This window comes from Xiphophorus maculatus, chromosome 23 (assembly GCF_002775205.1).
Source record: "Xiphophorus maculatus strain JP 163 A chromosome 23, X_maculatus-5.0-male, whole genome shotgun sequence".
NCBI classification, from domain to species: domain Eukaryota; kingdom Metazoa; phylum Chordata; class Actinopteri; order Cyprinodontiformes; family Poeciliidae; genus Xiphophorus; species Xiphophorus maculatus.
Window position 1 is genome coordinate 5,384,347 of NC_036465.1, and position 27,744 is coordinate 5,412,090.

At 36.0% G+C, this 27,744-nt stretch overlaps 1 protein-coding gene across 4 annotated transcripts; it reads left to right on the forward strand.

Moving 5' to 3' along the window:
* Positions 1–313: 313 nt before the first annotated feature.
* On the forward strand, positions 314–27,744 carry arhgef37 (Rho guanine nucleotide exchange factor 37). Of its 4 annotated transcripts, XM_023328844.1 has the most exons (17): positions 314–402; positions 3,989–4,190; positions 4,496–4,589; positions 5,577–5,628; positions 6,933–7,423; positions 10,882–11,011; positions 11,530–11,677; positions 11,763–11,962; positions 12,538–12,668; positions 14,605–14,709; positions 15,675–15,788; positions 15,957–16,126; positions 17,410–17,557; positions 17,648–17,776; positions 19,040–19,235; positions 20,058–20,227; positions 24,675–27,744. In XM_023328844.1, the coding sequence occupies exons 5-17, from the start codon at positions 6,944–6,946 to the stop codon at positions 24,882–24,884; spliced, it is 2,331 nt and encodes a 776-aa protein (XP_023184612.1). In that variant the 5' UTR covers positions 314–402; positions 3,989–4,190; positions 4,496–4,589; positions 5,577–5,628; positions 6,933–6,943; the 3' UTR covers positions 24,885–27,744. The 4 variants fall into 4 exon arrangements, with proteins under 4 accessions (XP_023184612.1, XP_023184611.1, XP_014327839.1 ...); XM_023328843.1 differs by lacking the exon at positions 5,577–5,628; XM_014472353.2 differs by lacking the exon at positions 5,577–5,628 and having other exon boundaries at positions 4,107–4,190.

Here is a 27,744-nt window from a genome sequence, read left to right on the forward strand (position 1 = left end):
TTAAGATTTATTTTATGGAAGACACGATTTACACACCTTCAGAAAATTTCACCAATTTCTTTTACATAATTAAAAATGAGAGAATAATTAATATCAATATACGTTAAACTTCATAGAAGATTTTTAAAGCAAAGTGAGGGAAATATTATCATAGATGTTTAGTTTTGTCAATGTGTTTCCAAATTGATTGGGAAAAACAAACAAAATTCAGAAGAGCCTTATTCTGAAACTACAAAGGATGTGAAGGTTTGTGCGGACTCTTATTTTGCAAGGAAAAAAGGAAGTAGCTTTATCCAGTTCTTTTAGTGTTTTGACGAGCTGCTTCTGACAACAGGTGGAACGTGGAGAGCCTCTGACATCTGAGCTGGAGTAAATACGCGATGACAGAAAGATAACAACATGGTAAAACTCTTTTCTTCACATTTTCTGTTATTTCAGCATTCATTTACTTGAAGGTGAGGCAGCAGATGGATCGTGGCGTTCCTCAACCCTCACCGAAACGAAACGTTGAGCTTTTTATTGCTCTTTGCTCATTGCTTTAATGTTATTGTGGGGATTTTTGAAGGGCCATTAACAAGTGTGTGCTCCGTGGAAGTGGAGAACTTTGACATTTTACGACACTGTAATGTTCCTGTTCGTGTCTTCTCTCATTTGAAGTTATTTTTAAATAATTGTAAGTGAACGGTTGACTTAGCATCGTGAAATACATGACATGTGAACGGCGTGGTAGAAATATAACAGTAAAAAAAGAACGAAAATAGAGGAGGTTGTAAGAAATTTGTTAATATATATATTTCTGCTCACATGCTTTACAATCTAATGAAATAACATGTACATTTTGGCTGGTTACCGAAACATATTTTCTTATAAGCTATTTCAACTGATATTTTTTCTGATATAGTTTTTTCTTTTTGTTCGTAAATGGTCTGAGTTCGTTTTTACAGTTTACCATTATTTCGTAAATGTACAATTTCTGGTTGTTCAGGTTGTAGACAAAAACATTAGATTTGTTTTGCCTTTGTGATTTTTGTTTCTCTTCTCCAGGCCTTTAAATGCTAAAGTTCTTCCTTCTATTGTTCTTGGTTTTCAAGGCCAAACAAAAATGACAGAAAATTGTCATCTGAAGCTAATCACACATATTTGTAATTATGTGTTATTATAGTGCCTACTGTCATTGTGGATTCTGTTGTCTATAATTAAACTCTAAATGTGGGCTATGTAAGTTGTTTAGTGCTTTGCTCTTGAATCTTTTACACATTTTGTCATCATAAGTCCACAATCATCATTTGTGTTGGGAATTAATGTCATGAAGCAGCACAAAATAGTGAAATATAGTGAAGTAGAAGGAAATTATTTATTTTAGTATGTGACATTTGTATTCATAATCATTCATCTTGATACCTCTAAACAAATTTCAGAACAATCAGCTGTCTTATAAATCACATGTCACCATTTCAGAATCTCACAGAAATACACGTGACAAAATTAAATATTTCAAGGAGTATGAATAGGTTTGCAAGTCACTTCAGTTTCACATTTAGTTTGAACATTTCTCATGTTGTTTTCAGGAAACATATTATCCTATGAAGAACCTTATTTGGAGTTATGATGAGTACATGCTGGCAGATGTCATTATCCAGAAATGCTAAGCAGGAAACAACACAGCAAGTGCAAACAATTTCCTTATGTGTTATAAAAAACAGTTTTCACCTTGAGGCTGATTAACTTAATATTAAAGGGCTTTTGTGTGTTTTGGAGAGAAAGTTTTTCATCTTAAATGACCAGCTATAAGACTGGTTTTGATTTGTGAAACTCTTATTGCAGTTTCAGGAAGAAAGCTGAACAACAGATTGTGTCAGAATTTGAGTCTACAACTAAAGAGGAACTAAAGAGTGTAAATTAAACAAGTTTGTAGTTGGTGAAGACACTTATAAGAATAAATTCTTTCCGATGAGGTTGAAACCTTTACCGCTGATATTTGGCTGATGACTCAAGTTGAAACACTTGTCTGTGGGGTAAAGGAAGTTGTGAAATTATCATCTTCTCACTGCCGGTAAGGCTGCTGCAGCACTGAAGTTTGACAGGATCAATGTTTAAGCTAACTTGGCGAAGAAGATGCAATTATTGCCACTACTATTTTTAGCTGAGTCAGTCCAATGTGAATTCAGCAAGCTTAGCAAGTTCAGCTGGAGAAAAACTTGTGATCCAAAATGAAAGATTATTTTAGCAAAAAAAATATCTGATCTTGCATTTTTCACCTTGTGCATGTGCAGTTTGTTTGACTGTTGCTAAATGATTGAACACTTTGCCACTGTAGTGAACAGGTATAAATAAAGCTGTTCACAGTTTTTCAATGTTGATCTACATTTAGAGTGTCACACCACCCCTAACATGTTTCCTCCATCACTTACTTGTGATCTGCATCCTGTAAATCTTGATGACAGCAGGTTGCTCAACTCTGACATAAAAAGATTAGAGGTTTATTATTGGTCACATCTAACTTCGCTCATCATTATGTGTAATTACCTTTCCTCTTTAGTCATGGCATGAGTCACTTACTGTGTTTGAAACATATTGAAACCAGCAACCAAAACAACATATTTACTTTGCATTTCTGGACCTGATAAAGTGATTAGACTGTAAGTTTCTAAAGCACAACGTTATCTTCCTAGGTATTTTCTTGGAAGAGCAGGTTTTGGCTCTAAAGGATGTTTGGTCTCTATGAAGTCAAGGATGAATGTTTTTTTTTTTCTTTCAAACCAGTTTTTGTTGGACCTACACCTTGGGTTGCTCCAGATAAGCAGGTGTCATGTCATGAGAGAATACAGTCATGCCACATTCCTCCCAGACATGCCGACCTGATGAATAAGATCAGCTTCTGTCTTTTATCCTTCCTCATTCCTTAGCGTCTGACTGTGGTGAACGCCTCACTTCTGTCTGACCTTTCTTGAGCTGCTACATTCCAGTTTTTTCCAAAAGCTCAGCAACACATGGAATGACTGACTGTGTTTATTTTATGATTATTTTTTTTCTTAAACATTGCAGTAATTTTTGAAGGTTATTTCAAAATTTTAAGACCAGAGAATTAATAGACTCATTGTATCAATTATCATTTCAAGTTTGTTTTACATGATAGAAATGTAATGTAGTCAATAATTGTAAAACAAGCAATAAACTTTTTATTTTGTCGAATAAAATGAATGAATGAATGAATGAATTAATTAATTAATCAAATTAATTAAGAATGATGATCATCAAATGTATTGATCAACATTCCCGTTGTTATTAATCAAAGGAAGTTCTAAACAGGCAGGTTTTTATCCTTGATTAAATGAACTAAGTATTTCAGCAGTTCTGCAGTTTTCTGGAAGTTTGTTTCAGATTTGTGGTGTATAAAAACAGAATGTTGTCCTAGAACTGTTGTCCACGTGATAGAAAGCAGACTTTGTAACTGTCTTTATGTGTTTCTGAAGGTTCAGGTCCGTGTCCTTCACCATTTTTTTTTGACCTGATTGCTAGTTTCTAGCTGTAATCACTAAAACTGTTTGCTGGTCCAAAGATAAATCTATTTTGTTTCTGTCCAGCTGGAGAAAGTTGTGGCACATCCACACATTGATTTGTTTTAAGCACAAGATAAACAAGCATAGTCTGTAAAGTTGTGCATCTTGTTATCCATATGAGGATATGGCCTTTAAAGTTTGTTTTACTTTAAAATGCCAAAATTTAAACAAAATGTGATGCAGCTTAGCTTTCACAGTAGCTGAAAACAAAATGATGAACTGTTGAATAGGTTTCTTCTTGTAGAAATGTGCATCAGTCCCAGAAAAGCCTTTTTATGTTTATGCTTTTGAAATCTTGTTAATGAAAATAAAGTTACTTGAAAATTTCGTCATTTTTTTTTATAAATTAGAAACAATATTTTGAATAATTTATTTTTACTGACAAAAAATAGGAGTGACTAAAATCTTCTTTTGTTTCCATCCACCAGAAAATCCAGACAATCCCTTTGCAATTGGAAGAGGATGGGATTTCCCACCGTGCTTTTGTTTCCTGTGAGAAGAAAACTTCAATCACTTCTCTGCTCTGTCTTCATTGGCCCCTTTTAGTGTCCCACAAAGCTTCTCACCGAGTCGTCTGATTGGACCTTCAGACCCCTGTGAGGACTGATCTGCCAATCGCTGTTAGTTTTGGTGAGTGCAGTTTACTCCTCTGAACAGCTGCTGCAGTCACTTAGCTTATTCTGCAGCAGGGGTGTGTGTGAGTGTGTGTTTGTGTTTGCGTGGCCACCCTCCCCTCTATTTCCTCTACAAAATAGACATCCCACCCTCCTTTCCACTCCCATCCCCCTCTTTTTGCACTCTGAGGTTTTTCCCCTAACTCCCACCCTGTCGTAAATACACACTCACACACTCCTGCCACATGAGGCCCAGCAGCAGCCTGCTGTGTGTGAGTCACTGGAGAAAGTTACACTGGTGTGTCTGTGTTTTGCATGCAGCAGCGGCTCTCCTCTGCAGCTCAGCATTCTGAGGACAGCGGGATAAAAAGAGGAGATCTCAGTTCACTTCAGCTGATTCAGGATTTTGCAGAAGGTAATGATAGCCTCCTCACCTCTTAGTATTTGTAATAGTCTCTGTTATACAGCATGCTATTGTCAGGTGATGGTGGTGACTTTGATTGGTGCTGCTTATGGCCTTTTTATTATTTATAATTTACTGTTTTGTTCTTGTGAGTTAGATTGTAACTTCATAGAAATAGTTAATTCCCTATACTTCAATATTCAAGATTTAAATTGAATGACATTACATTTTTTAAAGAAATACCTGTTTAATTCTAAAACATTTTTGTAGACTCAATAATGAGTTCTTTATGATATCAAAAGCATAGAATAAACTAAATAAAGCGTTAGTTGGTTGCTTGGCTACATATGAATCAAGCAGTTCATGCTTCCTTTACATTTCTTTAGAGCTTGCGGAAACAAATTGTCAATTGTCAACTCAATTTTCTCTCAGGTTTTCCCCTCAAAACCACAGATCATCCAGCTGAACCACATAATAGCTATTCTGTGACGCTGGTGGCAGCATTTATCACCCTTTAAGCAACTCGTCAGCCTCCTAGTGGCACAGCAAGTGGTGCTTAAGTTAAGCGTAACCATGACAATACCTTCCCACTGTCTGTATGCTTGTGGGAAGTCACCAGTAAACAATGACCCGTTATCTCTTGCCATCTGCTGTGTTACTGAGTAACAAATGTCTGTTTCAAATGAATTATTATTATCCATATAAGTTGTGATTGTATTGCAAAAAAAATCATTAGATAATTGTTACAATTACATTAACTTTTCTTTCTTTTGTCACGTTCAGAAGGTAGTAGCTAAATGATTGAAAGTGGATTTATGACTAGAGAGCTGCCTTAGTGATATATTAAGTAGATGTGAAACAGATGTTGTAATGCAAAATAAGTCCACAGTCCAGCCATCCTCCCCATCTGTAAATCTGTTGGTGTTGCAATATTTCTTCTCTGCAAAAATGATGAAGACCATGCATACAGCTGTTTCATATTTTGTTGTAAATATGCAGGTTTTGATGTGGGCTGTTGAGACGGCACGGCTGTGAAAACACAGAAGAGAATGTGAGGCTGCTTTCATATGTGATTTTCTGAGAAATATTCAGTCCTCTGTACTTTTGGGAGTCAGACTTCTTGTCCAACAGATAAACATATTGACTGATTTCTGGTGGCATATTTATTTTCTCTCACTCTATTCTCCAAAAATAAAAGATTTTTTGTGAGCACACAGCTTGAATTCAGAGTTATTAAAGCATAAAGCATATGGATAGAGGGGTGCTGCCTGAGTATTTTTTATCCCTGTTTCAATTGCAATACAAGCCCAAATCCAGTTCTACGACTATAGCTTAACCTTTCAGCTAAAAGTAATTAAAAACGCAGTAGGTTTATAGTTCACTAAAATAACACGCTACATTTCATCAGTGTTCCTTGTTAATGCTGTCATTGCGCCCCACTTACTTGATTAAGAATGTATTTGAGATACTTTTGTTCCCTCTGCTACAGAAATGTTTGTTCCTGCAGATTAACATTAATATGCTGTTCCAGCAAAGCTTGGTGACAATGTATCAATATAACTTTTACTTCTAAAGAATTATCTGACCATTCTATAAATTGGCTTCTAAAATATTTCTGTTTAGTTGCAGTTAACTGTGTGGCTACAAAATCTATAGAACATGCTGTTCTTCTGCTTTAAATATTTACTTTAAATTTTGTAATATTTAATATTTAGAGGTATGCTGACAAGCTCCTAGTTCTGATATGGTAACAAAGTTCTTTCTTGATACATAGTGGTAGATTCAGAATCTTTTCTTTTGCTCACCAAAATAATGTTCATGGTCATAATACAGTGTTGTGTAAGCTGGTCATAACACTGCACACCAACAACAGTGATCGGTAGAGGAGTGTAGTTCTGAACTATAATACCCATCATTTAAAAAGACTTGGATTATTACGCTGAACTGATTCTTGGGATTGGTTCAACTTCCAATACAGGTCTTGATTATTATTTGGAAGTGACTTGCTATCTACAGTGACTTATTTAGTAAAAGGTAGTATTTTATTTTTTCTTTAATTGTGCTAAAGCTTTGAATATTTGGACACTATTGGGTTTCTGTAAGTCTGCTAATTTCAGGAAAACATGGCAAAGTTCTGAATATGAACATCCAGGTTTCTGATCGTTAATAAATTTAGGGTATTTTTACAGTCTGTTTAAAGATGAGATTTACTTTTTGAAGTTGCACCTTTTTGGATCTATTTAATGATTATGAAGTCTCCAGTAAAAGCATTTTATTATTTTTTTAAATGTTGAAGACAACAATAAAATGTGTATAAAATAGATTAAGACAGCTTGTGGTGTTTTTTCTTGACAGCAATCTCCATCATGGAAGTGTCCGGTAGACCAAACACATCGCCCTTCAAACTCCACAAATCAGCGTCTACTCCTCTCCGCTATTCAGGTGCAGTGAAGAAGGTTGCCAAGAAAAATCAAACAAAGGAAAGTGGAAATAAAGAGAAGGACAAACAAGTTGAATATGACAATGCTAGCTCTGAAGAGGAGACAGCAGAAGATTTAGTGCTTAAACCAACTACTGATTCCTCAGAACTTGCAGATGCAGGTGCTCATCGAATAAGTTTAAGACTTCCCTCAGAGGACAGTTTCTCAGAGGAAACCTTGGTGTCAGAGGAGAGGTTGGCAGAGGAAGCCAAAAAGAAGAATGAAGAGGAGGAAACAGCAGCAAAAGAGAGGCAAGCTCAGAGACAGATGATGGCCATCGAAGAGCTTGTCCAGTCAGAGAAGAGTTACCTCAAAATGCTGCAGATCTGCACTGTAAATATCAGGAACAGCTTAAACAACCTCCAGGTAAGAATAAATAGCATGTAACTACATTTTTATGAAATATAGTGATAAAGATACTCAAAAAGATTAGGGAATATAGATTATTCACATTTTTGGGTTGTTCACAGCCATAGTTAGGAAGTAACTTATTACACTTACTTGAGTAGCTATTTTTAAAAATTGTACTTTCAGGAGTATTTTTACTAATTTTATTATGAAGTATCATTGCTTTTACTTGAGTAAAATTTCTGGATACTCTGACCTTTGTGAGTAACTTCACTGAATGAAGAACAAATGTGTTTTAACCAAAAATTCACCAGATACAGACAGACACCTGCAGCTTTCGTTAAAGTTTTATTAGTTTTTTATTGAAAGAAACTGATTTGGAAAAAGGTTTCTTTTACCTGATTTTATTTTGTGCTTAGGGTATTTATATAAAGTGGTTTTCTTTTTGGTCTTTAAAATACCAAAATTTCCTCGTAACTTTGTATTTTGGTCTGTCTGTCATTTTTAAATACTAAATAATTGATCCTTTGATCTGTTGCTCAGTATTTGGCTCAGTTTACCAAATACTTTTTTTACTCTTACTTGAGTAATTTGTTGGTTGACTACTTTGTACTTTTAATTGAGCAAAAATATCTGGAAGTAGTGCTATTCTTACTTGAGTACAATTTTTGTAATCTACCCACCTCTGTTTATAATATTATTATTTTTTTCTGTAAGCTGTAAAATCTGAACATTTTACTGCCAGCCACTCACATAATTACCAACTTATAGTTGGGAAGGCAAGAAGCTCCAACAAACACTTTGGCGGCATTAAAACTTTCTTCCTGTAAAATTTTGTTAAAAGACAGTCAGATGTTATTTCAGTTTATATCAGGTTTCCTTCTTGTCATGGGAAGTGTTATAGTTTTAGTTACATTTAGACATTCTATGTAATTGTAAATGTATATGTGAAAAAAAAACAAACTCTTAGATCATATTCAAATCTGGCACTAACATCTGTCCTGGGGATCATATTACACTTGGAAAGCACCAAAGACAGATGAAAAGGTGGCTTACGTAAGGTGATATTTGGAGAGGAAAGCGACCCATCTTGGGACACTTTGGACCACCCACTGATTCAATATTTTCTCTCATATTCCATTTTTCCAAATCCACAATTTAAATTTATCAAAAACTTTTGCTGTAAATAAGTCTGATCAGGCAAATGTGAACAATTTGTCTAAACAATTTGAATTTGCATTCTGTAACTATTAGTTGAATTACGGTACTCATCCCCAGTAAGTATCTTAAATTACCTGATATCTAGTGATTTATACTCTCCTCTTTTTATTCAGACCTTAAAATTATAGATCTGAATAATTATTTATCTAGAAACATTATTTGTTTATTGTAGTGAAAAGACCACCAAGCCAAAGTGGACAGGTTTTCAAATTAAATAGAAGTTTTAATGTAGATTTACCTTACTATATATGCCAGGGTCTGATCATTTATGACTGACTGTTTATTATTACTTTCCATAACTGCTTTATTATCCCTTGATCCATTAATTTTATTACTTTATTTGATTAGCAAATGCTGTGTCTGAGTATTAAGGACCCAGCAGTCTAGTTATATTTTTTGCATTCCAGTAATGTACAAGTATATCAAACGGGGTGGGTAAAAAGTTGATTTTAAGCTATAATAACCCAAAAATAATTTTATTTTGAAGTTGCTGTTCACAATCCCAAAGGTCTGCTGCAGCTTCCTAATGACTTGCCATTTTCAGCTTTTCATTACCGCTGAGGAATTGCTTATTACAGCAAAATAATAATTTATTATTCCCGCAGTAATGAAATGAAGCCTCATAAAACATAATCATATTAAGGTTTATATGGTGATGGATGAGCCTGAAGATGAAGAAAGAGAATGAGCAGGAAATGAAAAGACCTTGCAGTGCTAGTGAAGGAATGAAATTATCTGGTGGAGTCATTATGTTTTAGTGAAGATTTTTCTTATGGGAATAAAATATGAAAGAAATGAGAACGGCATAAAAATACATTTAGATGACAATGGACAAAGGATGGAGAGGGCTGCAGAGGCAGCAGAGATGACGGGTTCTGAAAAACAGAAAACAGCCACATAAATACAGCCATTGTATGACAGACAAGTCTCCTGTTTTCTCTAGAAATGTGCACATTGTTCTGTTTGCCGCCAGGGTTTGTGCCCACTCTGCTCTCATTTGACTGAAATGGAGAGGGACAACATGTTTTTTCAGCTTCTGCTATTAATTCCTATCTATCTATTTTTTTAAAACTGAATATGACTTCACAGTTGTAAAACATGCGTGACATCACCAGATTTAAACTGTGCAGTAATACAATCTGAATTAAGTGTAATGAAGTGTGGCTGCTGTACACTTCACTTGTCATGTTCATCTTGACAACAACTGGACAGCAAAGTAGACAAATTAGATTTCTGCAGACACAACTAAACCAAAACTTAGAATTATAATTGCTTATTTGGAAGAACAATTACTTGAATTACTTCCATCTGTTTTAGAAAGTGACTTAAGACAGAGCAAAGCAAATTAGAAAGATTTTATTCACATAAAAATCTTAAAATTGTGGCATGCGTCTTATTTAGTCTCGTTTACTGTATCACCTAATAAAAGTGGAACCAACTGGATGGAGTTCTTTGTTCTGTAATATAAACTGGATATACATACAGTTGTGCTGTGAAAAACAGTATTATATAGTTCAAGGAACACAGCAGTAAGGTGGAGAAAGCTTGGAGCTTAACCTTATCAACTTATCAGGCTCTCATTGTTCACTATTCAAAAATAGTTTCACACAACTGCAAACCTACAAAGGCATAGCTACCATCCCATCTGTCTGGTTAGACAATAAGAGCATCAATCAAGGTGGTGTCCAAAATGTCTAGTTGTGGAGGAGCTGCAGAGATCCACATTAGTCATGTACTGCATGACTTGGGGAAAAGGTTTGAGCAAGTTGAAACAAAGCCTGTTGTCGGTTTACAATATATGAGATGCAGCGGACATGTTGCAGAAGATGGTCTTTGACATATGAAGTTATTACATTTTGACTTTGATATAAATTTCAGCGTCAGAATGTTAGTCTGAGGGTTTTCTTAAATGCAAAAGTTTGTTACGAGCTTCTGTCAAAAGGTAAAAAAATGGGGATACAAAGAAAAACTCTATTTGTCACATCTACAGCCAATAACTCTGTTTTATAAGTATATGGCTATGTAAATATAATGCTAGCCAGCTTTTTAAAAGTGCATAAAGAAAAAGTGCAAGATATACATTGTGTCCATGCTACAATAAGGAGGATAATATATGACTTTAATAGTTTAGCATATTTCACCCAAGATATGTATATGCAATATATCTTGCAAACTTTTCTTTTTCTGCAGCATAGAAAAGTTAATCAGGGTTTTATTTGTTTTTTAAAGTTGTTTTCATCTCATATTCTCCAAAGCCTCCTCCACCAGACCTGGACAGTCTGTTTCTGTACACAGAGGAGGTGATGAATGTGTCAAGCCGCCTCCTCAGCAAGTTGGAGCAGAAGCAGCTCAAGCCTCAAAACCCAGAATTTCTAGAAAATCTCTGTAAGTCACCCAAACCTTTGTTGTTCCCAATTAAGCAACATTCAAAGAGAAATATGTTCATATTACAGTGAGACTATTCTAAGTGCTAGACTAACTGCAGTTTCAGTGAGAACATGGTGCCCAAGGATTTACTGTATAAAACTTTGAAAGGTTGAAAGATGAAAAGTTGAAAATGTTCTTTCTGGGATAGTTTTCATGTATTTCTGTTTGTCAACTAAATATCTTCCACAATTTACTTTATGCTGGTGATTTAATATGTACAATCCTTTTTTTTCAATATGCAACCTCTTCTCTTACAACATTTCTAAGGTCAGAGCATACAGAGGAGTGGGAGTAATTATAGAGGGCTGTAATTAACATATACCCACGAGATGTATTTTTTCTCAACCATTAAAAAAAGTTAATAACAGTTGAATTACCTTATTACCCTTAGCTGTATCTTAGCTGTATCTTTACCCTCTATGTGATTCTTGTATGTTAAATCGTAGCATACTTATGCATTTTGTTTTTTCTGGCAGGTGCTTCATTCCTCAGCCTCTCCTCTGAAATCGAAGCAGCATACAAAGAATACTTGTGGAACTACAATCATGTCTCGTTAGTGGAGAATGACTACAAACAGAACGAGGCACTTTGGAGTGACATTATTAAAGTCGTAAAGTCAGCAGCGTGAGTTTCAAATAGCAAACTGGTCTTTAATAGAGCTTGTTTGTCATTAAAGTTACATAGTCTTACTGTTTTTTTCCCACCCCAGACCTGAAGTCAATGCCACCTCTCTGAGTTTCTTCTTGGTAATGCCAGTGCAGCGGATTGCGCGATATCCTCTCCTTCTGCAGACCATCCAGAAGCACACTGACCCCTCTCACCCAGCGTATGCCCTCCTGGAGCAGACTGCTAACACCTCCATCGCCTTGAACTGTAATATCAATGAGTACAAACGGTTCAGAGAAGTTGGTAAGACAGTTTTTGTTTACACATCAGAGTATTGCAATGTATTTTGTCACTACCACATTTTTACTGTATTTTATTGGGATTTTATATGAAAGAAAGTAGCTCATAATTATGAGGTTTTAACTCATTCTTCTTTACAAAACAGCTCAAGCTCAGTGAGAGTGGATAAAGACATATATGAATACTTTTTCATCAATATTTAGGAATTTCTTGCTTAAAACAAGCTCTTAAAGTTCAGTTTGGTCTTATTTCAAGTGTAGTAAAATATTTTCACTAGAAACTAGACAAATATTTAGATTTTATTTAGGGGTATCTGAGTAAAGAGGCCTGAATACAAATGATAACTACATCTTTTGAATGATTTCCACTTCATAATGATGTACTGATTTGTTTGAGACTATGACAAAAAACCCCAATAAAATGATTTGAAATTTGTAGTTGTTGCAAAATGCAGATGTTCTAGGTACTTTTAGATACTTTTGTAATGTTGTAGAAACGAGAAGAGTAAAGATTTAATCTAGTTTAATTTTAAACATTTATAAAAGAAGCTGTGAGATAATGTTTCTAATGTTTTACAGCCGATAAATACAAGAAGACTGAAAACCTGACCATCATGGACAAGATCAACCGGCTCAGCACACACAGCATCGCAAAGAAGACTGCAAGGTTCAGTCAGTACATCAAACATGAGACTGGAATGGCACCAAAGGTAGGAACCAAGATGACTTCCAGTACCACATCAGGTATTAGACAGAGCAGCCCAACCCACAAGGATGAATGAAGCAACACATGAGAGGGTAATTTCAAAACAAATAGCCTTGAAGCAGCAAAATACCTTTACCAGTGCACACCTTATCTCTAGCTGTGCCTCATTAGTTAATGATCCACAAGAGAAAGGTATGAACTGACCTGTTATTGAGCCAACATTATAGAATAAAAGTCTGGATAATCATCTGCAATCCAGCTTTTACCAACAGAGTTCAAAGCTTTGAAATAAATATTTCTCATCTGGAAAAAGAAGTTTCTGATTACTCCACCAGAATGGGACTTGAATCTAAAATAATAATAACGTTTCTGAGGTTTGTTTGGACAAAAAAAGCATAACACATCAGAGCATTGCTTGATTGTAGTTATTTGTAACACTTTGCAGAGCAGCCTTAAAGGGAAAGAACATGAAAAACACCCTGGATGTGGTAGTTTAAGTTTTCACCAGCACAGTATTTGTAGAAACACACCCTGTAGGTGGAAACTTATGTTGGGAAATATGTTTCCACACCAGAGTTACAAGTATACTCCTGGATAGAAATTCAACACAGATTTAGCAATATTGGACCCTTTTTGACATCCCATCACTTAAATAGATAAATAGATGTAAATATGGCTTGTTTGTGTGATCTTTCTCTGCATAATCAAAATATAATTTCTGCTCAGAGGAAGAAAAAGATTATCAGGGCAGAAGTTCTACATGAAGGACAATAAAAACAGACTTCACAAATATTCGTAACATATTTGTAAAATCACTCTTGCTTTTATTCCCTTTTATAATTGTGAATAAAAGCTTGACCATGCTGTTATAAGAATGAATGATTAGTACATATTTTAAGACCAACTTCTTACAATATTGAGTTAAATTTATGCATCCAAAGTACTTCTTTTGAATACTTACCATTAACATAAGTAGATGGATCCTGTGATGTTACTTTATGACAAAATGTGGAAAAAGGCTCTGGTTATATCAGGGAAGACACCACAAACCGTATTGGCCTTTCAGTTCCATCTGCAAAATCACAGTTGCTATAGTAACCCCAATATGTTCAGCATCTGTATTGCAACAGTGATAGACTGGCTGCAGCTCCAACACTACTTCTTTTTAAAACATCAAGCAACTATCGTTTGCAACCCTGTTTTAATGTATTAATATCTATGCATTGAATTGCACACAGGTGGATTTAATAACTCCTTATCATATCTGAAACCTGTAGCTCTTGAGCCACTAGTGGCTCTTCATATCAGGTTTGATCAATTTGTTCGTTTTTTGATAGATAATTTGTGAATAATTGCAGCAAATTTCCACGAGGAACTACTACTATTTTTTTAATCTACTTCTTGGTCATTAGGTTTGAAATTTGTATGCATTCAAAATCAGTAATAATTTTTATGTAGGGCAAAATTGTGTGCCCAAACAAAAATTGTGACTTTGATTTCAAGATCTCACATTGCACAGACACTAAATATATATGAAAACATTTCAGAGGAAATAAAATAAGGATTTTTTCATAGCATTTTTCAGGAATGTCATCATCCCATAGAAGACAATGTATCCATCCTGGATTGCAGTGCTGCAAAAATGTTGTCTTTCTGTGCTTTAAAACATAAAAACAGAAATAAAATTATGGTTCTTTAAGCATGAATACAAATTTTCTTTCGCAGATATTGACGAAAAATTATAAGCAGTATTTTTTTCAAAAGATCGTGTTACATTTGCATTTCTAAACAAGTTGTATTTAGCAAGACTGGGGACAAAATGGGTCTTTCAGTTCTAAAGGTTGTGCACCCTTGACTTGTATGAACAATAAACAAATATTACTGTGCTGTCATGCACTCATGCACATTTTACTGTATTTTCTTCTTGTGTTATTTTGCAGCTGGTGGATGAAGAGTTTGATACCCTCGAAGGTTTCTTTAACATTCTGGAATATGGGATCCTGGTGCTTCTGGAGAATGTGGAAACTTACCTTTTCCACCTACAGGTAATTCTAACATAGACAAATAATAGTAGGAATGTGTAATTTTCAGCTCTAATCAGATGTCCTCCATAAGAGTAAAGCTAATTATTATAATGCATGACACGGAGGAATGAAGATTAACATATATTAGACATACACTTTGCCCTTCATGCAGTGGATCCTGGGCATAATAACCCCTTATTATCTGTTGTTTGCCCTTGATCAAATCTAGCTGCAAGACAGAAACTGAATGTAAAACACGTGTTTCTTTGTTTACAGTCACATTGATGGGTCATCACATTCCTAACTCATAATCTACTTACCTTCCTCCAGGCTGCTTTGTGTAATTTCTGACATGCCATTTGAGAATTATTTGAAAATATTTTAGAAATACATTTTCCTTATAACTATTTTAACTATTTTCTGCTCCTTCAATTTGTCGAATGTCACAGCAACAGATTGAGGTGATTCACATTGATCTAAATAATTTCAGTTAAAAGTGAAAAAGTACCACATGTTCATTTCTGAAGCTCAAACTGGACCAACTGACTCACATACTGGAACTTTCCAGTCCAGTAGCTGTGGCTGGAGAAGTTGAATATGAATAAACATTTTCCTGCTGCCATTTGAGTCACACTGAGTAAAACCTGGAGCTCATTTTAGGACAAACACTAGAGTCCAGTGTTTTACGGTCTAAAATTATTATCTCTGTAGATTTTTTTTCTACTTATTGTCCTATGTCTTTTTTGTTTAACATTTCCTTCCTATCCGTTTTTCTGTTTTTTCACCATTCTCTGTCTTGGATGTATTTTACCAGGAATATTATTTTATAACAAGGCCATTATTACTTTCAAAGTGATTTTTTTAAAAAATTATTCCTTTACAGCTTGTTGCTTCAGCAACTACTCAAACTTTTAATGTTTTTTTTTCCACAGAAACATAATTGAATACACCAATTGAGATTTAAATGTTTATGTGTTGGTCTGCAGAGGCTCCTGGAATGTAAGACAGAAGAGTTTGACTTTGACATGGATGGCGAAAAGGCCCCTATTTGCTACAAGGAGATCCATACTGCACTCAGACAGTGGATCCTTCCAATGTTTGTAAGTCATATCAAGGAAATTAGAGCAACTACAGAAAAAATTCAAAATATTCCTCAATTAAAAAAAAAAAATCAAATAAATAGACAATCCATTCTGAAAGTTCTCAATATTTGATACATGATATAAGAAGTGTTTGACATCAACTTTTACTCTTGCCATTTTTTTCAGGAAAAACGGATGAGGACCCTGATTCACAAGCCACTCTGTGAACTGCGGGACATGCTGGTGGGACCAAAGAACCTGATTAGAAAAAGACTCCACAAGCTGCTTGACTATGAAGTGATAGAGGGAAAACCCAAACTGAGCTACGAGGAACAGGCTGTGGCCAATGCATACAAGTAATGAAAGACAAATAAAATGGAGTTAATTTACCAGCTGATAGCTGTAAATATTGTAATTAAGTTAATTCAGTTTTAGCTAAACTGTAAATAATGACAAAAAGGCAGGAACACCTTTTCTCCCAGAAATATGGCGTCCAGAAGCCTTTTTGCTACAATGTGGAAAGGAAATCTGCAGATTATGGATTCAGTCTAAAACATCTAAATCACCATTAGAATGTTTCATGTCAAAATTCCTGGGGCGTGCAGTGGTGGCGTAGTGGTTAGCACGACCCATATTTGGAGGCCTTGAGTCCTCGACGCGGCCGTCAGGGGTTCGACTCCCGGACCCGGCGACATTTGCTGCATGTCTTCCCCCTCTCCTTCCCCATTCCTGTCAGCCTACTTTTGTAAAAAGGGACACTAGAGCCCACAAAAAGACCCCCTGGAGGGGAGCCAGTTTTGGCTGGTCATTTTTGCTTTACATACAGCTAAAACCAGATATTTACATACATTGGGGAAAAAGATTTTTTTTTTTTGCCCCTGCTTGACTTTAAATTAAGCAAAACATTTGCTGTTTTAAGTGAGCTAGGATCACAAGAATTATTTATTTTTGCTAAATGCCAGAATAAAGATTGAGAAAGTTTCCTTTAAGTTTCTTTACATACCGAAGTCCACATGCATTTCCTTACTGCTTGGTTTATCTTCCTTTTAAAATGGATGCCATTTAGATATCCTTCTACAAAATTCTCACAGTTTTTAGATTTAGGTTACTTTTTTCCTGTCAACTTTCTCACACACTTTTCAACTCTTCTCTCAAATTTTCTACTGATTTGAGATCAGATTTTTGCGACAGCCACTTAAAAACAGATTTTGTTGTCATTGAGCTTGAGCCACTCTGTTAGTAATGTGATGTTATGCTTGGAGTTGCACTACAGGTACAACCTATTTTTACCCCAAACGTTATCTTTTTGGGGTGATTTCTTTGGATGTTGCTTAATTCAGTGTAATGGTCTTTGCTCATGGAGCTTTTTGTTTTGTAAAGTGCACCAGTTCCTTCTGCAGCAAACACCAACACAACATCATGTTTCTGCTTATACTGGAATGATGTTCGCAGGTTTGAAAGGTTCAACCTTTTTTCTTGAAATGTAACATTATAGCAAAAATACTTCATCATCCACAAAAACGTAGGTCTGAATACAAAATATCCACTTTCTTCTGCTGTACTGTCAGAATGGTATTTTTTTGTTGCCATTTTCCAGTTTTGAATTCCACATTTCTTCCCCTTCCCTCTTCACTTCCAGGACAATCAACACATTGCTCCTCAATGAGCTTCCTTGCTTTAATGGCCTCGCTCTGCAGATGATCTGGGGAATGTTGGGGACATTCAGCTGCTTGCACAGAGACCTCGCTGCAGACATGGAGCAGCTCTTTCAAGGCTTTGCACTACAAGTAGAAGCTTCTATACTTAATGATAATGCTGTTAACTAGGCAAATATTTGATACTTTAACACTTATTCACACTAATGTTCTTATCTGCAGCTTCCTCACAGTTCCTGCCATCCAAAGGAATTCCAGGAGTGGGTAGAGACTGCTGTGCTTGAAGGAGCGAGAAATTTGGACATTTTATGCCAAAGTGTGCAAGAAACCCTTAATTCTCCAGTTGTCCAGGTTGAAATATATTTTTTTATTATTCATTGATAATAATTCTTATTTTTTGGTGACTAATATATTTATGTTAATACAGCTCAGCAACATAACTTTTCCAATGTAGCTGAAACATAAAATGTTGTGGACTTACTGCACTAATTATCACTGGCAAAAAAAAAATCCATAACAATATCTTTATCACAATAGAGATGTGATCAGTATCAATAGATAATGCATATGATAGAATATTCATTGAATTTCTATCCAGAACCGTTCAGCATTCTGGGGGATGCAGGCAGAGGAAAGACGTTAGCCAATCTCATGGCTAGCTAAGCTAGGTGTACTTGCTCTTTGGTTACCTAGCAACTCACTCACTCTTTGGTTACCTAGCAACAACCTGTTGAGTAACTTGCGCAGCAGCAGCCGAAGGTTTTGTCACTGTGCCTCATAACTGTTTAAAAATAAAACCAGTCACCAGTTTGGCAGAATTGATCTGATCTGAAATGCTTATATGGTGATACGTTTTTTAGCCATTTTGTCCAGCCATGTAGTTTTTCCAAACTGAACACCTAGTTACCAACTTATTGTAACCAGTTATAATAAGTTTTTCCAAGATGAGCAACTTGTTTTACAAACTGAATGTTCAGACCTTTGACCACAACTTGACAGATGCTTCATTTTTGCTACCAAGCTAGCATAAATTATTCCCTTTATACATTGACCATAATTGGGAATGGAGCGACAGGAAAAGGAGCTACAAGCTTAATTTCAGATTATTTGCATCTGGCACCAAAGGAAGCTCAAAACTCCAAATCACTGCTCATTTATATGTGGTAATTACATACTTTACTGTTCCTTAGTCACAGGTGGCTGCAATTCCTGCTGTTCTACTTGTTCATCATACTAATTAAAACTAGTCAAACAACTTGCATAAAAATACCTTTTAAGAGAGTGGAATGTACACATCATGTTTTGTTTGAAGCTTACAAAGCATACCTTAAAAAGAAGTGTTTGCTGTCCAACAGGTTTTGCTGAATGAATTTGGGTCACAGGACAGTCAGAACAATGATACCTGTGGCTTTAGGCCATTCTCGTGTGATCATTACTCACTGATCTGCTCAGACTTTTTTAGACTGCTCTGTTTCAGTAAAGGTAAAAACCACATGCAGTAGTATTAAAATCTTTCAAAATGCCTGAAACAATTTCAGTTGGTCTATTCATTTAATTTCTAATTTATGTTTTGCTTTATTTTTTATTCATGTGTGTATTTTTCTATTCTTTCAGCCTCTGAGCCCTTCGTGTCAGCGGCTCCTGAAGCATCTAACAGATAAGCACGGCTCCGGTAAGATCTTCCAGGTCACAAACACGGTGGTGGGAACCCGGGACTTCGACCTGACCCTGACCAAGGGGGAGTTTGTTGCCCTTATCAGCGAGTTCGACACCCGCGGAGACAAACGCAGGTGGCTGGTTGATTCAGGAGGTAAAAACTATTTTTATCAGGAACTTGTAAACTTGACTGGCTTAAAAATGAGAAAATTTAACCAATTAAGCTGATGAAAAAAAGTAATTGAGAAAAGAAGCACAGTGGGTCATAAGTGGTTTCTTGCTGTGATCAAGTTTTAGAGGGTTGTTTGGGATTTTTTGTAGTTTTTATTTTAGTATTCTGCTGCCACCTTTTGGTTGACCTTACACATTACACTAATGGTTTGCTTTTATGACACAAAACAATACAATACAATTTTATTTTTTTAAACGTTTTATTGGCTCTAGTGGCCTTTATTGGATAGTTAATTGACAGGAAAGTGGGTAATGAGAGAAAGGGAAGACATGCGGCAAAGGTCACCAGACCGGGAATTGAACCTGCGACAGCCGTGTCAAGGACTAAGGCCTCCATATGTGGGTTGAGCTTAACCCCTGCACCACCACAGCACATCCCATCAATGAATAGCCTTGCATTAAAATGGATTTGGCTTGTAAAATGTATTTTTTTTCTTATTATTAGCAATTAAAAGAGTGCGCTGGATAAATTTCCTGTATAAAATCTAATTCACCTACAAGAGACATAGAGAAACAGTTAAATTTGGCCATCTTTTGTTAATTTGAGAATGTCAGCTTTTTAAATTTTGAATAAAATTGATATTTTTAAATGTGTTTTTAAGATTATTATTATAAGTTAACTCAAATGCTGATTATTTATTTCAATCTGACTGTCTTTAGACCTTAATAAATGTAAAACATATGTTTTAGATCCTCTATAGAAGAAATTATTAATATTATGAAATTTTAAATTGTGTGTTTTCAGCAAAGAAAGGTTATGTTCCTTCATCAAAGCTCATTCGCTATCACCAAGCAGCAGAGGACCCGCCCCCCTCGCCATTCCTTCCTACGTCGGGAAACATGATGGCGTTCAGGAGACACTCCTGCATCCCGGATCCCCAACTCATCCACGTCACAAGTCAGCCTTTATTCCAGGTAATTCACAATTTTACTTTTTTGACCGATTCCACACATTTACCTCATTTGTAGTGCTTTTTTTCTGTTTTTGTGTGTCTGATGCTCCTTTACTTTTTATTTGGATAACATAGCTCAGTTGTTTATAACTACTATATTAAGAGGCATATTTCAGGAAATTTAGCTGCACATCTAAACAGCTAAATGTTTGCTGTTTAGATGTGCAGCCTGAAGCATGCCTGAGGTTATAAAAAATGTGAAAGAAGTGTGTTACTCTACCTGCCATTGCTGCCTATGTACTACTAAAAACAAACAGGTTTAGCTTAAATTTCAAATACATAAATTCATGTTTTGATGAACCATTAGCTCAGTGTTTATTTGCTCAGGATTTGGTTTTCAAACACGATTTCATAGACTGAAATTTAACAGTAACCACATGCTAACTGCAGGATGACACTGGTTATATTATGTATATTATATAAATTTTTAAGCTCATGAAAAGAAAATGGTTCAGATATTTATGGCTTAGACCTCCGGTCACGTCTATGAGATTAAAATTTTCTGACACCAAAATTTGAAAGCTTCATTAATTTTGTAAAATGAACGATCCTCTCAGATCTTCTGCTTTCTCTTGTGACAGCTCTCTGCAATGAAAGCATCAGTCATTAAACGTGCACTTTGATCATTATAAATCCTTCTTAATGAGGATCAGCTTAAGTATATTTTATTATTTTTCATTAGTATTTTACTTCAGAATTGAGTCACTTTTTCACAAGAGAGGGCTGCTAAGTTAAGAGTTGATCAGTGATATTAAGTCAATGATTGCATAGAGAGGGGTGGCTGTCTGAATGCACGTGTGTTATTAATGGAAGCTTCCATAATTAGCTGTTTAACCTTGCAAGTCGGCTGCCAGTTAATTTATGCGACGCAGAACTGCAGGCAGAGATAAAGCTCCTCACTCCTCATGTGTGCATGTTGTCCGATTGATTTACTTTTGAGACCGCGCTACTGAGAGATGGAGTGTCAGGATACTACATTTGGGATGGTTTATGGGAGTGTGTACATGAGTGACTCCTGTTGGGGTGTGGGCGTGTGTGTGGGGGTGTGTGTGCGTGTGTGGACATAGGGAGTTATGCACATGTGACTGAGATATGTCATGCTGGTAAAAATGAGTAATTGCTCCAGTGACCTACGGTATGTTGATGTTTTTGCCTTCCTGCGTCCTCCATAAACCAGAATCTGCTTATAACACACAACCTTCACACCTCCACCCTGACCATGCTACAGATCCCCAGACACTGTTTTCTGGTCACAAGCTTTAGGATTTCACACAGCATTGTGAGGTTATGCCGTATGGAAACTGAGGCAAAACGGGAGTCCTGAAAAGCAAGATGTATCAACAATACTGACGTTCATTGCAGCTTAATTTGTTAGAGAAGAAAAACAATTTTATTTCCAGCCTTCCATTAGAGAGTTCTAATATGTTATTTGTGTCAAAAGTTTGTTTCAAACTGGAGTTGGAAGAAAATTTTATAAACATCCAGCATATTATTTGCAATAAATGGAAATCAGAAGAATTTTGAGTTTGAAAATACTGGAGAAATTTCAGCAACTCAGAGCAGGGTCTATTCAAGACAAACTTCTCAGGATCTAAAATGTTGCAAACTGTGAACATTAACAGTTTAGCTTAAGGCAACATGGAGGATTTTTACTCAACAAAAATTATCCTGAAACCTCTCTGACCATCCCTGGGAGCTGATCTGTCTCTCTACTCTTCTTCCTCTCAAACAATCTGCCTGATTTAAACAAAAGAAATGTTTTGCTGCCAAGTTGAATATTTAAATAGATGAAATAATAGGTATTTAGAATGCAAATTGACAAAATTGTAATAATTGACCTTTATAGATGTTGACAAAGTGCATCCAGTCTGATGCTTATTACTGTATGTGTGAAATATGCATCAGCCAGCATTAGTGGGATACATTAAGATCAGAAGCTGTTTAAAACACATTCACAGATGTAGTCTGTATAGATAATTCTCAGAAAATTTGAATATTTGTTCCAGTGCTCAAAAAGCCACACATTTTGTTCTGATCTTCTTAAATTAACCTTGTGTTGTTTGATCATTTATTAAAGAAATCTGTCTTGAAAATTATGAGATTAGCTTGTCAGTCTCATAAACTTGCATCAAGTTATGGATCTATTACCAAATCTTCACTTCTTCACAGCAATTATTTATTATATTTACAAATTTATTTCAGAAATCTCAGAGAAAAACTGTTGCAAAACATCCCAAATGACTCAAAAGCAGCAACATGTTTGGCATTTCTAATCGAGACAAGCTAGTTACTACCACACTTACCGGTATATGTTAGCCCTACCATCATCCTCTTGACTTTTTCTCTTGTACTGCAATTCAGCTGCAGAAGATATCTGTCTCTCTCTCTCTCTTCAATGTGAATATCTTTTCAGTCCATAGACATGGTACCTTCACATTTTTTTTCTACTTCCTTTTGCTGTAAGGCAAAATTCTAATCAAATGGTAATTGGTGTGGACTGTCGGGACAGAACGGATGTTGTAGCCCAGAGGTGAGCTGTGGGGAAGGGTTTGTTAATGACATCGAGCAGCCACCTAAACTCTGCTATTAGTGCTGGTGGGGCGCTCTGTCATACCAACACGAGGCTCATTAGGAAGCCTTCGGTCTGTGGATGTGTGAGCGTGGGTGATGAGCTGGGATTTGTCAAGACATAACTAGTGGGCTTAACCTTTCCAGAGAATATCACAATGACAAATTGTAGAAAGTGTGCAGTTTTTCTTCTGCTTACTGTTTTTTTTCAGCTGCTTGAAAAGGTGTGTTTTAAATGAATTAGCGAAGAACTGCTTAGTACAAAATTATCACAACATAAAAAAGATGCTTAAAAAGCAGTAAAAAGTATTTTTGTTCTAGGGCTGGAGTGAAAAACGTATCACAGTATAAGCATTTCATGCCAGTCAATATCAATAATTATTGATTAGTTTTTATTTTAAATATGTGAAATACTGTGAATTTTCCTATATTATCCACAGGTTTCACTCCATTGTATTGTTTCTTTATTTTTAGGCAGTTTTCAGGCATGGTAGTGAAACCTGAAACTGCTACCAGTTACTCAGCAGGTTGTTGCTAGGTAATCAAAGAGTGAGTGAGTTGCTAGGGAACCAAAGAGCAAATAAGTTAGTTGATTCCACCAAACTTGTTCAGAGAGGTTGAGCAGCTAAAGTCTTTCCTCTGCCTAAATCCCCCAAAATGCTGTGCAGTTCTGGATCGGAGTTAAGTAAAATGATTGAATATTCTGTCAGATGTATGCTGAGATTGATCATGTCATTATACATATTGTTATTGATTTATTGTATATCCCTGTTCTGTACAAGCCATCCAGTTCTCGCCATATTTTGTTTACAGGGAACTATTCCAGTTGAACTTTTTACAGGTGTAAAAATGCAGAAAATTTTGCTCCACAGTTTAAAAAACTCAAATCTCTTTCACATATACAGCATCCTCCACACTTACTGGCTCCACCTGGTTATTTAAGCATAACAGATCATCCACCATTCTGAGCAGCGTGCTTTGTGTGCATTTCATATTGTCATAATTTGTGTTATGCCTGACCACCTGGAAAGTATATTGCCAACAAACACAGTTGTCGTTTCATTTGAACAATGCACACACTTGCAGTGTGTTTTGTAAACTCCTCATGTTTTTATATGTCATGATAAAAAGCTTTTCTTCTAGCACGGCCTACATTTTGAATGTAGATCACTTCAAATGGTACTTATGGAGACTGTGACCTGTTTCTGTTTTCTAACAATGAGCTTTCTAGTAACACAATGAACTAGGGTCCATGTTCAGTTCCAGCTTATTGCTCCAACTGTCAATATTAACCAGTAGCAATTTTCTTGTTGCCAACTCTTGATGTATCAGCATTAGCACGTATCAGCCTTACTTTTCAAGTAATGTATCCTGTCTTTATTAATTAAAAAAATGACTAAAATAAAGGGATCTGTGACACAGCATGTCTCTTCCCAAGCAGAGTCACAAATTTCTAATTGAAAGTTACTTAACACAAAATAATTTAATAAGCAAGACATGAATTTTAATGTCTTCTATCACAAGTGTTTTGTTGTTGACTTACCGTCCACAAACCACTTGCTGCATTCTTGTTTGTTGTGCAGCCGTTTTCATGTGCAAGTGTACATGTGTAGTTGACAAGAATGACAAGAGGCCCTAAAACAGCCTGTTTTGAGCTCAACAGACACAACTGAGCAGAGTAAAATCTAATCTAAGAATGATATTGTTTAAAAATGTAATTGACGTGTTTGAGCAAGGAAGCATAAAAGGTCAAATATAAATTTAATATGACACAGTCATGTTACATTGAACATTTTCTCATCTATTCTTGGAAAACTGATGTATTTCACTTTCTTTTTAAGGTGGTCGCTGCCTATGACTTCATGGCGAGGGGAAACCATGAAGTATCGGTCCGTGCCGGTGAACCCGTCCGGGTCCTGGAGTCGCAGGACAAACGAGGGAACTCCGAGTGGAGCCTGGTGGAGGCCAGAGGTCAGAGAGGCTATGTGCCCTCCAATTACCTCACCAGGATGCCTGTTGGCACAGGGTCACTGGCCCCTCCACTCCACTAAGAAAACACCATGTTCTGTGAATACTACAACATTTTGTCATAAGCCTGCAGCTGCATCCTCAAAAACACTTTAAGTAGGTGTATTTTGTGTCAAACATAATTTTAAACTACTGTACATCTTGCATCTTTCATTAGTTTAAATGAATGTCCACTGAGGTGTTTCCTCACAGCCTTCCATAAAGAAAACACTTTTCTTCAACATCAGGAGAAAATTTCATTTAAATTGAAAGTTTTATGGCTTTGTTTATCCACTGTCTGGGTAAGTGGATACATTTAAAGTTAACTACATGCAGTATCAAAAACAAATTCAAACAAGTTAGACATAATTTTGTGTCTTTTTTGTAACCAACAGAAGTGCAGCAGATTGTAGAGCTTGCAGATTCTATTATTTTCAGTATTTAAGCTTTTTTCTGTTTTGTTTTAATATGTATAAAATATTTTCTTTTTATTGTTTTTTTTTTTTTTTTTTAAGAAATTGCCATCTCACAAAATCTCATACACTGTAGCTAAACCTCACAATCTGCCATTTGAGGGTGAACAAACTAGAAAGGTCCAGGCTCAAGTAGCCAGAATTTGTGCAATAGAAAATCTTGATTTTTGTTATGCCTCAATGTGGATTTTTTTTTTGGTTTATTTTATGATTCTCAAGTTTTCAGATATGACACTGGATGAAAATGAAGGAAGCTGCTGCTCCTTAGCTAACTGGTTTCGGATGCCTTGCTTATGGGCACTAAAAAGAGTAGAGGCTTACTGTGAATGTAGCATGAAGTACAATCTTGAACTCTGGTAAATTCTGGTGGTTTTTATTAGTGCCAGAGGACGGTTTGGAAAGCTCTTCTGATCTGAAGAAAAATAAAGAATATTAGGACTAACCTTGACTCATTTCCCATTATCCTCAGCAGGAAAGAAGAGCATAGCAATTGAAAAAGATAGACAGCATGTTCTCATTAGAGGCTCTCTGTCTCAGTGAGGGAACTACAACAGCCAGACATTGAGAGCAAACAGTTGATGTGTGCGGTCCTGTCTAATGTGAAAGTGTGCTGACAGGTGATTGTGTGTGGGAATCTCTCCCTCCTCCTCACCTGGAAGCAGCGGCAGCATTGTATCAAGACTGGCAGGTACACAACGTTCTCATCATCTCACACGTTGTAATGGGATGTAAATGCAAAATATCTCAGCGGCTGAGTTGAAGGGAGCTGAAAACGAGATTTATTCTCAGGAAAAGTTTCAGGAGGTGATTTGTTATCTTTATTTAAACTCCCTCACCCCCGTTACAGCAAAGATCGTCATTTCTTGGACTGATTTGACTTAACAAGGTTTATGTAATGGATATAAAACAGTCCAAGCAGGACAGAGGTGACCTACTTCTGTGTTCAAACACACCTGATAATGGTTGTTGCTATGGATACAGTTTAATCAGAGTAGATCATGTGTCTCTGTAGTGTTTATTTTCAAGTTGTTGAGATATTGCAGGATTACGTTTGATATAGTATGTCAGGTATTGAGGCCAAAGATGATTTAATTCCAGCAGATTCTTACAATCTCTCAAAATGAAAGAATTTATAACAACTAAAGAAAGATTTTACAATAACATTCACCTTTATTTTCTATATAAATAGTAAAAACAATATAGATAAATGTAGCTTTTTTAATTTAAATATGAATATATACTTGTGCTGATATTGTGGATAAATAATTATGCTGAGTGGATTGATTATTCAAAATTTAGAAACAGTCAGGCTTGTGGATTTTGCCACCTTGTAGGTTAAAAGACATAAAAGCAGTGATAATCCTTTAAACTGGAACCGTTTCTTTCTTTCAGAAAGACATTTGCACAGGCCTTCAGTAGCCAACATGGTAACCAGACTTTGTGTTCATAAAAATCTTCTGACAAGTTGCATTTGCTGCTGTGTAGCAGAGGGAGCCTCGGCGGAGTCCGAGCTGCTCAGCTGGATCTCATCTCTCTCCATCAGTTTGAATGTCAGATTGGAGCAGAGCAGCAGGAGGCTCAGGAAAGGCATGCTGCAATGGTACTCCGCAAAATGCCACGGTAGCAAATGTCCCTAAGGTTAGCAGGATGAACACGGAAATCACTCAACCCCTGAGAATGTTGGCTGCTTTTAACTCATCAAAGGCCATCATAAGAGGAAGGATGCTTATTAAGAAAATGACTTCAAACTGGATACATTTGTGTAAATCATGCAGATGACAAAAAAGTTGTGTTAAATTTAGATTGTATTTTGTGTCTTTGCATATATTTTGCATGTACATTGTGCAACCTAAAGTTATTTACTGCTGACATCTGAAACCACTTGCCAAAAACTGGATTAGTTAATACCAGAGTTAAAGAGATTTTTGACCTGAAATGGCTGTTGTTTTTCCATACTTCCACCACTAGAGGGAGTGTGTGATACTGTTTGTGCCTAATCTTTTTGAGTACACCATGTTACTGTGTTATATAGTTTTGTTTGCTTTTAATACCAACATCATTACCATTGTCAGTATTTATCCTGACATGACCTGAGCTCTATAATGACCTAGATTAAGTAATTTCTGTTTATACTATTAATGTAACAAATTAACCTGCTGATAATGTTGCTTTCTAATTTGTACTGCAGTGCTCTTTGTAATTTATTATAATGTAATTATGTTAAACCCTGTTGTGATTTTAACTTATTGGCTGCTGCAGGGCCATTCTGGAGCATGAAGTCCTTGGAAGTGTTGCCGGCGTTACGCTGTTGAGCTCATTCACTCACACATGTATTTGCACAGCAGATGGGAGTCTCTGCAGTGCAGCAGCACTGTGTCAGGGCAGCTGTGATCTGGTTTTGAGGCTTCAATAAAACAGCGCTGAAACCTGT

Bases quoted from the DNA above. Each gene is read 5' to 3' on its own strand.
- arhgef37 (XM_023328842.1), top strand. From the start codon at position 4,490: ATGCAGCAGCGGCTCTCCTCTGCAGCTCAGCATTCTGAGGACAGCGGG. The intron at 11,012-11,529 runs GTAAGTCACCCA...TTTTTCTGGCAG, and splicing joins AGAATTTCTAGAAAATCTCT to GTGCTTCATTCCTCAGCCTC. The intron at 20,228-24,674 runs GTAATTCACAAT...TTTCTTTTTAAG, and splicing joins CAAGTCAGCCTTTATTCCAG to GTGGTCGCTGCCTATGACTT.